A 12745-nucleotide genomic window follows, 5' to 3' on the forward strand; every position below is an offset into this window, starting at 1 on the left:
CTCCATAGACCAAACGCTCATCATTTCACTACACTTGTGCCTTCCCTTTGCTAGCCTGCCCCACTGACGTCCACTACTCCACTCATTGTGTTAAGGATCCAGGAACTCCACCCCCACAGGCACCCCTATAAACTGCACCCTCACCCCAGCTTCCCCATCCAGAAGGGTGCTTTGTTTTTGCTGCCGCTTGGCTTGCTGTTCTCACAGGGCTGCAGAAATTAAAGCAGCAAAGCGAGCCAGTATAATAATTTCTCCCTGTGTTCCCGTTTGATCTCTTTGGGGTATTATTGAGCATTTTACATAATAATCCTATTAATAGAAGTGATAGGCAGCTTAACGCAGTGTGAGGTCACCCACACTAGAAGAGTGAGACTGGTATTAGTTAATCACCAGAAGAGAGAAAATGAGGACTTTGATCAGAGAAAGAGATTTGCCACACTCTAAAAGCTCCTACCTGATCAAGCCAGGAATATTTCATAGGAGGGGAGCCAGGAGAAACAGAATATAGGCTATTGTGAGAGATTCAGAGCAAGTTGCCGTTGTAACAGTGATGGCAGCCAAGGCAGATTGATTCTGTGTGTGAAGTTGACAGAGCAGGCGAGAGTTGGAACTTCAAAGGTCCTTTTCATAAGCATTGGATATGAGGCAGACTTTAGTATCTTCAGAATCTTTGTATTTTCCACCCCTATATTTTTTTAAACCCACAAAGTTTCTAGTCCTTAGGGGGTTTTTTTTTATACCAACTTGGTGGGGAGGGGGGAGGAATAGACTGCAAGTCTTGAAAACCGAGAAGCTCAGAAACTGAATACCTGCCAGAGTTAGCTCAGCTGGTTAGACCATGGAGCTGATTAACTCCAAGGTTGCGGGTTTGATCCCCGCGTTGGCCAGCTGCATATTCCTGCATTTCAGGGGGTTGGACTAGATGACCCTCGGGGTCCCTTCCAAATCTATGATTCTATGATAAGCCAGAAGAGGATGTAGCTGCAGTGGTCATAAAGCTGTGCGTTTCATTCACATCTCATAACTGGGCTTCTTAGAACAGAATGTCAACATTCAAGCTTTGCTAAAATTGGCAATTACCACTGATATGGTATCTAAGAACCTGACAGAGGCCTCGTGCCTTATTTCCCAAAGCCCGGTGTCTCACTTACATTGCTTTGGAAAGGCAGCATGAGGGCTGGGGGTGGGGAGTCAAGTTTTGGTCTTGCTTCTCCCTTGCAACTAGGTAGTGTGCGGCTCACAGATTCCGTGTCAAAGTACTCTTACAGCTCACTTGGTATGAAAAGTTGGGACGCCCTGTCCTAAAGGATCTGCCCACCCTCCATCCCTTTCTACTTGTATGTGTTAAGTTCTTGAAATAAAAATAAAAGCTCTGAGCTGAGAATTGGTGGAAGCTGCGTCCAAGCTGCTGCGCTAAGTTTTCAGGAAGAATTGTCAGAAAAGTGGATTTCCTAAAGCCCTGGATTCCTCTCCTGCTGAATCTTTCTCCTTCAACATTTTCCATTCCTCATCATCCAGCCATCCCCTTTCAATCTCCTTACTTGAAGACAGGGAACAGCTAGCAAGCAGAGCTGCACCAATATATATTGCCAATGGCCTGGTTCACACATTATGCTAAGCCATGGTTTGACCACGAGTTGCCCCACAGACGATAAAAGCAAACCATGGCTTGTTTCTGCATTGTTTAGCTTGTTTTCTAACTGCTCTTACCTACTGCCTTTGTAGCTTGGTAAGCATTAGGGGTGCAGTGGCCATAAAAACACACACTTAAGGAAGGATGCTGTGTTCACACGCAATAGCAACCGTACTTAAAGGAAACAAAGTTTTGTAAAACAAGATATCATGATTTCAGATGATGTTAAACAGATCAATAGCTAAGTGGCTGGGCAGGGTTTAATAAAGTCTGGCTTAGTGTTGTTTTTTAACTAGGCCAAGAGAGGCAGCCCAAGGATGGCATATACTCTGGGAACTCATCTGACGTAAGGCTTCCTTTTTTGCACAAGAAGAAAGTTAACAATGCAGAGTGTCGCAACACCTAATTCCCATGAGACTGGATTTGTCCAAATTATGCCACACAGACTTCAGTTTTACATCAAACTTTCCGGACGACTCTATTCCTCATTTGACCAAGATTTGACTGCTAGTATTTCTGTTTGTAAATGTGTGCACTTGTAGGGGTAATTTCTACCCAACTGACACCCAGCTAGGAAAGACCCACCTGATCAGCCCCTCACACCTGGTTACCGCAGCAGGACTTAGCACTTAGCCACCGGGAGTTGAACGGCAGCCAAGTGGTTCCCAAATGGAAGAGGCAGTTAGAGACAGACCGCATTAGCCTTCTTGCTCCTTGGATCCGGCCAATGCTCAATTTTCACCATAATCTAGAGTAGCTTTCATTTTTGTTTTCCTTTGAAATCTTATGCCAAAATACCTAAATTTCATAGAATCATAGAGTTGGAAGAGACCACAAGGGCCATCGAGTCCAACCCCCTGCCAAGCAGGAAACACCATCAGAGCACCCCTGACATATGGTTGTCAAGCCTCTGCTTAAAGACCTCCAAAGTAGGAGACTCCACCACACTCCTTGGCAGCAAATTCCACTGTCAAACAGCTCTTACTGTCAGGAAGTTCTTCCTAATGTTTAGGTGGAATCTTCTTTCTTGTAGTTTGGATCCATTGCTCCGTGTCCGCTTCTCTGGAGCAGCAGAAAACAACCTTTCTCCCTCCTCTATGTGACATCCTTTTATATATTTGAACATGGCTATCATATCACCCCTTAACCTCCTCTTCTCTAGGCTAAACATGCCCAGCTCCCTTAGCCGTTCCTCATAAGGCATCGTTTCCAGGCCTTTGGTCATTTTGGTTGCCCTCCTCTGGACACGTTCCAGTTTGTCAGTGTCCTTCTTGAACTATGGTGCCCATAACTGGACACAGTACTCCAGGTGAGGTCTGACCAAAGCAGAATACAGTGGCACTATTACTTCCCTTGATCTAGATGCTATACTCCTATTGATGCAGCCCAGAATTGCATTGGCTTTTTCAGTTGCCGCGTCACACTGTTGGCTCATGTCAAGTTTGTGGTCAACCAAGACTCCTAGATCCTTTTCACATGTACTGCTCTCAAGCCAGGTGTCACCCATCTTGTATTTGTGCCTCTTAAATTTGCGTCATTCAAATATTGTTCCCAGCATTTTAAATGAATTAGGGTCCACTAAAGAGGTTCATCCATCCATGGCACTAGCATAACTACTCAGATCTAGTAAGAGGGCGTTCTCACTTTCTCTTTCACTCTCACACAAATATTTATTCAACTGGTCACACAATGTGGCGCTGCCTTTAAGCATTATTCACAAAGCAAACACTGAATTCCTCTGACAGCTCTGAAGAGTGAAAAAGAATCAAAAGGAGTCAGGTGGTAATACTCGAATACCTTTTATTCCCCCCCCCCTCCTGTAAAATGGCTTGTACTTCCAAAACGTACAACAGTTAAATTGTGTTAATATCCATTCACATTGATGTATATAAAAGGCCAGCTTTCACAAACATAACTCAGAACGTTCAACAGCTGGTAACACTTTTGAAGTAAACATTGCCATTACCCCCATTCCCAGTGGGCTCATGGGAATGAGATGCAGTTCTGAAATTTGGGCTTGGGTTTTTGTTTTGTTTTTAAGAAATGTATTTAGAGCATAGCAAAAATATACTTTTACTTGTTGGATCATGCTACAATTTTATCCAGGTGCCGAGTTCACAAGGAGAATGTCAAAAAGTCATGTGTGCCTTGAAATGCGTTTGCAGAGGGCTTGCTGCTGAAATCTCTCTCAGATACATGGCAAACTACCACAGGAGTCTCAGGAAAATCCATAGCTCATTGGCAAAGGCATGGCTTTGCAGGCAAACAGTCTCAGATTCCATCCCTGGCACCTTCGTTGAAAGAACCTTGAAGATCAGGCTGGGCAGGGGGCATCAGAGGGGAGAGCCACGGCTTCTTCAAGACAGTACTCAGTAGGTATCTGGAAACTTACGTCAGAGCCTGTGTGCTATGGTCTGAAACAAGACTGAAATGGTATTGCCATTGTTGGGGAAGAGATGTGGCAAAATAAAATAAAATAAATGCTTTTCACGACTTCTGGGTGACCATCTCACCCTTCAGTCACCTCCTGTTTATGGCTCAGAGCAGATCAAGTACTTTGATCGCTTTTCTTTCTCTGAAATTGGCTTTTCTGACAAAGTTAAACACCACCACAATTCTGGTCAAGAAACAGCACAGGTTGGCTAGGTTAAAATCCCAAATCACTCAGATTCCACAACTACCCACTGCCCTGCTTTGCTCTTCCTTCCAGATTGCCCTTCAAACAATTATCACGTGCATTTTCTGTGCCAGCAAGATCAACAGCTATCAAAAACTAGAAAGTGCTCTAAACAACACAAAGTCTTGGGGCAAATTAAATACTAGTTAATTTATCGCGGCATAAGCTTTCATGGGCTCATCAAGCCTGACAAAGTGTGTTTGAGTCTCTGAAAGCTGATGCCACAATAAATTTGATATTCTTTAAGGTGCCACAAGACTCCTTGCTTGCTTTGCTGCAAAGAAACCACATCTCTCAAAACAATGAATGCTCTTCCCCCCCCAAAAGCAAGCTTCTCAGTGAAGCCAAGGAGAAATTTGCATAAGCAACTTGGGATCGATAGGAATTTTTGTTTTTTGTTTTGCTTATGTTAAAGGGAAATGGTTTGCTGATCTCTGCAGGGGAAAGTTACACCTCAAGAACAAATTAGGACTGTTCACTAAATTTTTAAGGGACCAAAGTTGCTGCTGGGCTCAAATTATTTTCCAGAGTCGTTTGGATCATGGGGTTGATATGGCTGGTTAAGGCACGCCCATTTAAAATCAAATTTGGGGCAAAAAGGAGAGCAGGGGCTAGAAGAGTAAATTATTATGGATTTTCTAAATTAGGCTATTCTCTAAAAACAGGTGCACCAAAAAGGGTTATCCAGAACTGGAGAGCCAACTTCCATGGAACGTGTAGCCATCATAAATCAATCTTAGGCAATATGATAGTTCAAAATGAACTTCCTCTCTACAGACATTAACTGCTCCTGTACTTTCTACCTAGAAATAGTGAGAAAGACATACAAGCATCAGCAGGAAAAGACGTTTAGAGCCAGAAGTTGGAGTTTAGCCAAAGCTTGTTTGGAAGCAGCTAAACAAGAACAGTTCAGTGGGGGAAAAACAGATTTCATATTGTTATGATGCTTTCAGAGACAGATGCACACAACATAGGTAAAACAATCATTTACTAAACCAGTCAATGTCTTACAACATGGAGGTATGAAAGCTTTCAATGGCAAAAAATTGTGACGTCTACCTATGCCCTACACGCCAGCAGTATCACTCACTCGTGTTAGCCACAATGAGACTTCGTTCAACAAAATCTGGATTGATTCAGAAAGAACTTAACTCCTCTGACTTCAGTATTTCTCGTGCTAATCAGCATTGGAGCATGGGTCCGGATTCAATGTGCTCTCAAACACTGACAATCATGGCAGCACAACAGCGATCTTATACACTAGTTTTGCCATTCACAGTAAAGTCTGGGATAATCTAAACTTCAACTAGGAAGTATAGGAACTGCGAGAAGAGCGAAAAACAATGCAATTTGGACAACTCTTTGGATATACAGAACACCGGAAAACTTTATGGAAATGAGCATGACAGAGAAGTCAGTGCTTCAGAGCTACTGAAGACAGCCTGAGCATTATGGAAACCTGGGAAATCTTCCAACTGTTCCAACATCATTCTCTTTCTCACAAAAATGCAATGAAAACAGGGGTGAATCCAACACTTTTGATGTTACAGTAAATCAGTTCTTCTTGTTTCTCAAAGTGGCCCACTAGCAATCCACCCACTAGGTGCACCTGTCACCGTGCGGAACTAGGTCACAAAAATGGATTCAGAATCACAGGTTGGACTGTCCAATGGATCCTTTTTGAAAGAGTCTGGAGTAGCTTCAATGTAATCCACAACTGAAGTGGGAACAATCTCTAGGTATACATTCACACATGGAAGGAAACCTAATTGTGGGAATATTCTACACCTGAGCAGGGCCTGAGTCATCGCTACTGTGTTTTTTCTGTCCTTGAAGTTGGCAAGCAAGGCAGATTTTAAAACTCTGATTTTATGATATTTTGCCAGTCGGCAAAAGGCCTCTTGATAACAGAGCCTGGGGAGCAGCAGACAGAATAAAGGAGGGGTCTGAGGCACCTATGATAAAAGATCAGGATGGGGTTACAAACCGTGACACAAAAACAGGGTTATCGTCAGAATTTGAGCTACACATTTGTCTTGAGGAATATCAAAGGTGAGGAGCACTCATTTTAAAAAGGCACTAGGACAAAGTGTTTATAAAACAATTGGCCCTATTTCCCAACCTACTGAGTGGGGCAGGCAAGCTACGGAGTATGGCATTTGACAGAAAATGCAGCAGAGTGAGTGAAACCTTTCCAAACAAAAGAAATTGGTGCATCAACTTAAAATGCTGAACTTTTTTATACAGCAAAATTGTATTAAACAGCAGCAGATAAAAACAACATGCCCCATCACCCAGTGGGCAATGAACATCTGAAAATGTTTAAAAGGTTAACTATAAAACAATATTACATCCAAAATATGAACAGGCCAGTTCAAGTATATACACAATATATTAAAATCATATAAATTATATATTTATACAAAGGGCACACACATAGCAAGGGGTTGCTGTGAATTTAACAAAATGGAGATCCAAACTGCCAGAATCACTTCAGATGTGCAATTAATTTTTCCCTGTGGGTTCTTTTTTCATGTCAACATTGAAGAACTAATACCTCTGATACCACAAGTATGGGGGGGTGGGTGGAGAAGCATAAAAATACCCCAAGCAGATGAAAATGCAAATATGGTAAGGGCATTATAGCACATGAAATCCCAGTCAGTTCACAATGAGCACTGAGTTGCCTCCTTTCCCACAACTCCACCCACCCACTTCAAACCAGGAATTTCAAACCACATAGGGGATGAATTAATTCTGGGTATTTAATAGTAACATTTGGTGTTTCTCTGAATCTCAAAATAGAGAAAAGGGGGGTGGGGAGGACAGATGGCAAACTGAAAAGTTAATAAACTGTGTTAAACTATTGCAGGATGTTTGCACATTGGCCAGCATCACAGAAGGAAGCTCAGCAAAACAGCTTATTTTTAATTACTGATTTCAAAATAGCTACCAAATATTTAACCATCTGTAGGAGGATTCTTGGTGACTCGCATGTTTAAGACTCAAAGAGTGTCCCAAAACCAGCCATCACATCATGGCCAACGTGTCTTACGTTTTGCAAGAGAGCAGATTGAAACCTTCTTGCTGATGTAGCAAAGCAGCCACTTAAATAACTAGATTTATAACAAGTCAGTTTGCTCACAGGGCCAAGACATGCAAGGGGAAACTATATCCAGTGGCAATAAAGCCAAAAAGGCAGAATTAGAAACGGACAGAAAACTGTGAACATGGTGAATGTAACTGCATATATGTAAAAAGTAACACAAATTGCATCAGATGCAAAGCTGAAAAGGGCTGATATCATATTGTGCCTTACCACCCCTGGGTTTTCATGAAAGCTGTTTTCATGTTATCGCAAATCCCCGTGTTCCCACATTGGTGAAGGAGCCAGTTTTCATTGGCTTCAACCCCTGGTGCTGCAGCAACACCAGAAAATGATGGAGCCATATAGGCAAGACCAGCCTTGATGGGAAGGGCATGCACAACACCGCACAGCCATATAACAAAGTCATTCAAACACACAGTAAGGGCACAGGATGAAGTCACAGAAAAGTGGCTCTTGCAACACTATGACAATGTATGAAGGGGCTCAAGGTTGGTCACAAATTAACTTAATGTTGGTGCGAAATCTATAAAACACAGGGCAGGATGGTAGTACAGTGGCTGTCAGAGAGTTGTGCTGCCTCAGGAAAGTCAGAAGCAAACTAATCTTTTTGCACATAAAAAAGTGACCTAACACATCTGTTGGACCAGATAACCCGTATCTTAAATCTTCCCACATTATGTTTCACGTGTAATGCTAAATACAGGAAGAACATGCAAGGGTAACTTCTGTGTCAAAAAGACATTAATATGTGAAGTGACAGCGATCTCCAAATTTCAAGTAATTTTGAGTGTTTTTTCTTTCTTTTTGGACAGCTGCATTAACACCACACTGCAGAATTCCATAATATTTTTGTGCTATTGTTTATGAAGCCAACCTTTCGTGTTCACGGCTTGTTTAATGCATGTATCTAGTGAACATTCACCCAGGTTTGCTCACACATTCAGTACATCCTCTTTGAGAATGAACTATTCAAGTTAATTATATTGCAAATTAAAAAAAAAAAGAGAGAGAGAGAGAGAGAGAGAGAGAGAGAGAGAGAAAAGGACAGACAAATTACATTCTGTATGCTCCTTTTAGCTTGAAAAAATATGTGTCTTAAAGGCTTGTCAAAGTTTAGAAGAAAAGCATTTCTGTTAAAAAATCCAAGATTAAAAAATCATTAAGACATTGGTATCTTTTTTCTTCTTCTGATCAAGGGTACTAAGAAAAAAATATTACAAATATACTACAATTTTACCAAGAAGATGTCATCATGAACATGCTTCTGTTGAGCATGCAATGCCACTGATACCTGTTTGGTTCCAGGTATCAGTGTATCACCACACTCCACATTACTCCCAGCTGGTTTCTCCCCCCAACCCGCCCCCGAAAAGCCCTCATTAATAACAATCCTATAAAAAGGTAAAATCTAGAGTTAGTGGCAAATTCTTTATCTTCACAGTAAATTGTTAACCATGTGAGCTTTTCCGTGGTCATCTGTAAAATGGTGTCGTCAGTCAATTGGACCCTGAAAAATAAGTTTGACACAGTTCTGATCTCCGGACAGCTGGGTAGCGCAGAAAGGGCAGGCAGCATGGAACGCATGAGTACCATGTGGCAGTGGGATCTGGGACCAGTATTTGGCAGACTTCTCCGAGCACACATGCCCACAAGGGGTGAAAGCATATGTTGGCGGACCAGCATCAACATAAAAGCCTGCCTCGCACCCGAGCCAGAGAGGCACGTAGGGACCAATGGTTCTGCACATAGGACACTCACGCTCGTTGGCTTCTGTGTCGCTACGGTGCCCCCAGTTGTGATAGCCATGGACGTGGCCACAGCTGAGGTAAGCCCAGGGCTGTTTCTCTTCCACCACTTCCTTGCGGTTGATGCTGGGAAAGGCCAGCGTGTTCAGCCCCACGGGGCACTGGGGTCTCGCTGCATTGATCTCTTGCCGTAGAGCCTCGATGTGTTTCTGAGTCGGTGTATGGAATAAGCCATCTGCTGTTCTCCACAGGAGTGTGGCTCCACACAGATCAATGAGAGAACCATCTTGCAAGACGTTGGTTTCATTTTCCACCTAAAAGGGCAGACGGAGATGGAGAACGGTTTGACAGCTAATTCATTCTGAAGCGAAGTGACCCCACCCCACGCAATGCATTTTCCACACACACCCCTTTTCTGTCAGCCTCTTGTACATCCAATGTAGCGTTCAGCTTCCTTCTGTTCTCCTACATGGATTTTATGTAGAAATGTTGATGCAACAGCCCCTCCTCTACAGCAAGCTGCTACAGATTAAACAAAAAAAGCAAATCCAAATCCCTTTCTGTCCTGGTATCTCCATTTCCTCCTCAACTGTTGTTGTCTTGCTTACTGCTAAATTAGGCAAAAGTAATGGAACTTACAATGCACATGTCACTCAATGTGTCATGTAAACTGATGTAACTGCATAAACAAGAGTAATATCTTTTGACAGATCCTGCAGGATAGCCATGATACTACGTTGTTGTGGAAAGGGTCTTGTGGCCTCTTATAAGTCTAAACACATTTACTGTAACAAAGCCCACTTTGTCAGAGGCATGACATGGCAAGTTGGCAAGAGTACAGTGGTACCTCGGGTTAAGAATTTAATTCGTTCTGGAGGTCCGTTTTTAACCTGAAACTGTTCTTAACCTGAGGTACCACTTTAGCTAATGGGGCCTCCTGCTGCCGCCGTGCCACTGCCATGCGATTTCTGTTCTCATCCTGAAGCAAAGTTCTTAACCCGAGGTACCATTTCTGGGTTAGCGGAGTCTGTAACCTGAAGCGTCTGTAACCTGAGATATCACTATATATGCATGCACAGTGAGTCTGGCCACAATTGTACACACTGTGGCCAAAAAGTGCAAGAGATCACCAACAGCCATGTCTTCACACATTCAGCTTATTAGGAGACAAGGCCAGAATTACTTCAAGATTGTCACGCGCTTTGTGTTCAAAACTAAAACTCTTCTGAAACTTTTGTTCTTTTGGCACACAATTCATCAGCAACAAGTTTGGATTTAAATGAAGCAGAAAGGTCATACTGCAGACTCTCACAGTCATGGTCAGAACCATCCATCACAGAAACTGCAGGCTGAGAAGAATGCAAAGCGGCATTTTCTGCCTAGCATTCAGGAGACATTCCATTTTTGGAGCAAGATGGATTTTTTCCCTCCCTTATAAGGCCACAGGATAGGACAAAACATTAAGCCACCATTCAAGTTAACCTGCAACATACCACAAGGCAACCACTGTGAGCCCAGTAAGGCACAATTCCCAGTGGTATGGAAAGACTTGGCTACCATCATGTACACTTTCGTAACATCAAGGTGAGATTACTGCAACATGCTCTATTGGGGCTGCCACTGAGGCTACAAGTAGTACAAAACATCAAGAGTCCTAGCTGGAAGCTGGTGTGAGGGCACCCAACAGAATTATTACCCCAACTTCAGTGGCTTATTAGGTACTTCTACACTTAATCGAAAATGGCAGCACTGAGCTTTAGGCCTAGGATCAGTATATTTTTACTGTAGTTTTACAGTTACAGATAGGTAGCCGTGTTGATCTGCCATAGTCAAAATAAAAAAATTCCTTCCAGTAGCACCTTAAAGACCAACTAAGTTACTTCTTGGTATGAGCTTTCGTGTGCATGCACACTTCTTCAGATACACTGAAACAGAAGTTGTCAGACCCTTCTATATAGTGAGAAGGTGGGGAGGGGTATTACTCAGAAGGGTGGTGGGAATGGGAGATTGGCAGATAGCTGAGATGAGCCTGTTGACGACTCTTAACGACTGTAATAGGTCTTACAGGAAAAGGCAAGGGGTGAGAAGGTGAGAAATGGCTTAGTCATGTATAATGAGATTGGGGGTTGGACTCGATGGCCCTTGTGGTCTCTTCCAACTCTATGATTCTATGAGATAAGAATCCAATGTCTTTGTTCAGCCCAGGTCTCTCCATGGTTTTAAGTTTGGTAATGAGTTGCAATTCAGCAGCTTCTCTTTCCAGTCTATTTCTGAAATTCCTTTGTAGTAAAACAGCTACTTTGAGATCTTGTATAGAATGTCCTGGGAGATTGAAGTGTTCTCCTACTGGTTTCTCTGTTTTGTGATTCTTGATGTCAGATTTATGTCCGTTTATTCTTTGTAGTTTTACAGTTTGTTAGAAGCTGGCCAGAGTGGCTGGGGCAACCCAGACGGGCAGCATAATAATTATTCAATTATTATTATATCTTAAGGGCTGTTATCTCAATAATTAACTGTGCTACCACACTTTCAAGGATTGCCAGCTAGGTCTGTCTGGCCCCTTTCTCCTGGTGCTAAGACACTTTTATTTAGGAGATCTTTAGGACTAGAGGATTAGTGCTTTGTTTGCTGTATTGTTTCTGTTGCTTTATTCCTTATGCTATCTAGGTTGCATTTTTAATTATGGTTTCTTTTCATATGGAAGCCAATTTGAGTAATATGGAGAAATATGGCTAGAAAGTTTTGAAATAAAACCGCTATCATGAACTTCCCAACTTACTAGTTTGCCTCTTTGCTGAGCAGATCTTGTTTCACGCAGAGTATACACATCACCACAAACTGAAATTTCCCGCCAGACTCCCGGTTTTGATTCTTCAGTGAACCCTCCTTTTGGATGCATGACTAGAACGCCATTGGTTGTTAATCCATCCATGTGTCCATCGGGATTCTTCCATTTTGCTGCTTTTTCCTATACAGAAGGCCACAGGAAGAAATAAAAGATAAATTACTCAGCTTTTCCACATTCAAAACTTGTAACGGTATTCAAGGTTGCAACCACAAGTAAGCTAATAAAGGAAGGGTTGCTTCGAATTCTAAACTCAACATTTAGCACAGAACAGCAAAGTAAACATCTGCACACAATTACAACTATTACTAATAGTTTGGCTAAAAAAACAGCTTGCCTCTATATCAGAAGGGACAGAAAGAAAATCGCATTATTGTTTAAAGTCCTAAACAGCCTAGCCCCAACTATCTGAAAAAACTGCCTCCTTCCCTACTCTCAATCAGCCTTCCATGTTCCAAGCCATGGATCTCTTCACAAGTGTACACATCATTTACATATATTGCTACTCTTCCTCCCTTCTTGTTTGATCTATTCCATCTGAGCAGGTTGTACCCTTCAATTTCTACATTCCATTCATGAGTTTCACCACAGCAGCCTACATGTGCCATCCTGTATTAAGAGCTCAAGTTCTTCTTGCTTGTTTCTCTCTTTTTTTAAAAAATAATTTTTATTAACCGGCCAATCAAATCAAATTAAATCACATCACATAAATTCCGAATTCTTCTTGCTTGTTTCT

At 42.3% G+C, this 12745-nt stretch overlaps 1 protein-coding gene across 2 annotated transcripts in view; it reads right to left on the reverse strand.

The window, feature by feature from the left end:
* Positions 1-3416: 3416 nt before the first annotated feature.
* Positions 3417-12745, reverse strand: part of PELI2 (pellino E3 ubiquitin protein ligase family member 2) — a 75951-nt gene continuing 66622 nt past the window's right edge. For both annotated transcript variants that reach the window (XM_081193568.1, XM_081193569.1), the window contains 2 exons: positions 11944-12132; positions 3417-9478 (listed from right to left, as the gene is read on the reverse strand). In XM_081193568.1, the coding sequence (XP_081049694.1) occupies positions 8912-9478; positions 11944-12132 (756 nt within the window). In that variant the 3' untranslated portion in view covers positions 3417-8911. The remainder of the gene's footprint in view (positions 9479-11943; positions 12133-12745) is intronic.

Source organism: Podarcis bocagei (assembly GCF_964188305.1).
Source record: "Podarcis bocagei genome assembly, chromosome: 1".
In the NCBI taxonomy this organism is placed as follows: Eukaryota; Metazoa; Chordata; class Lepidosauria; order Squamata; family Lacertidae; genus Podarcis; species Podarcis bocagei.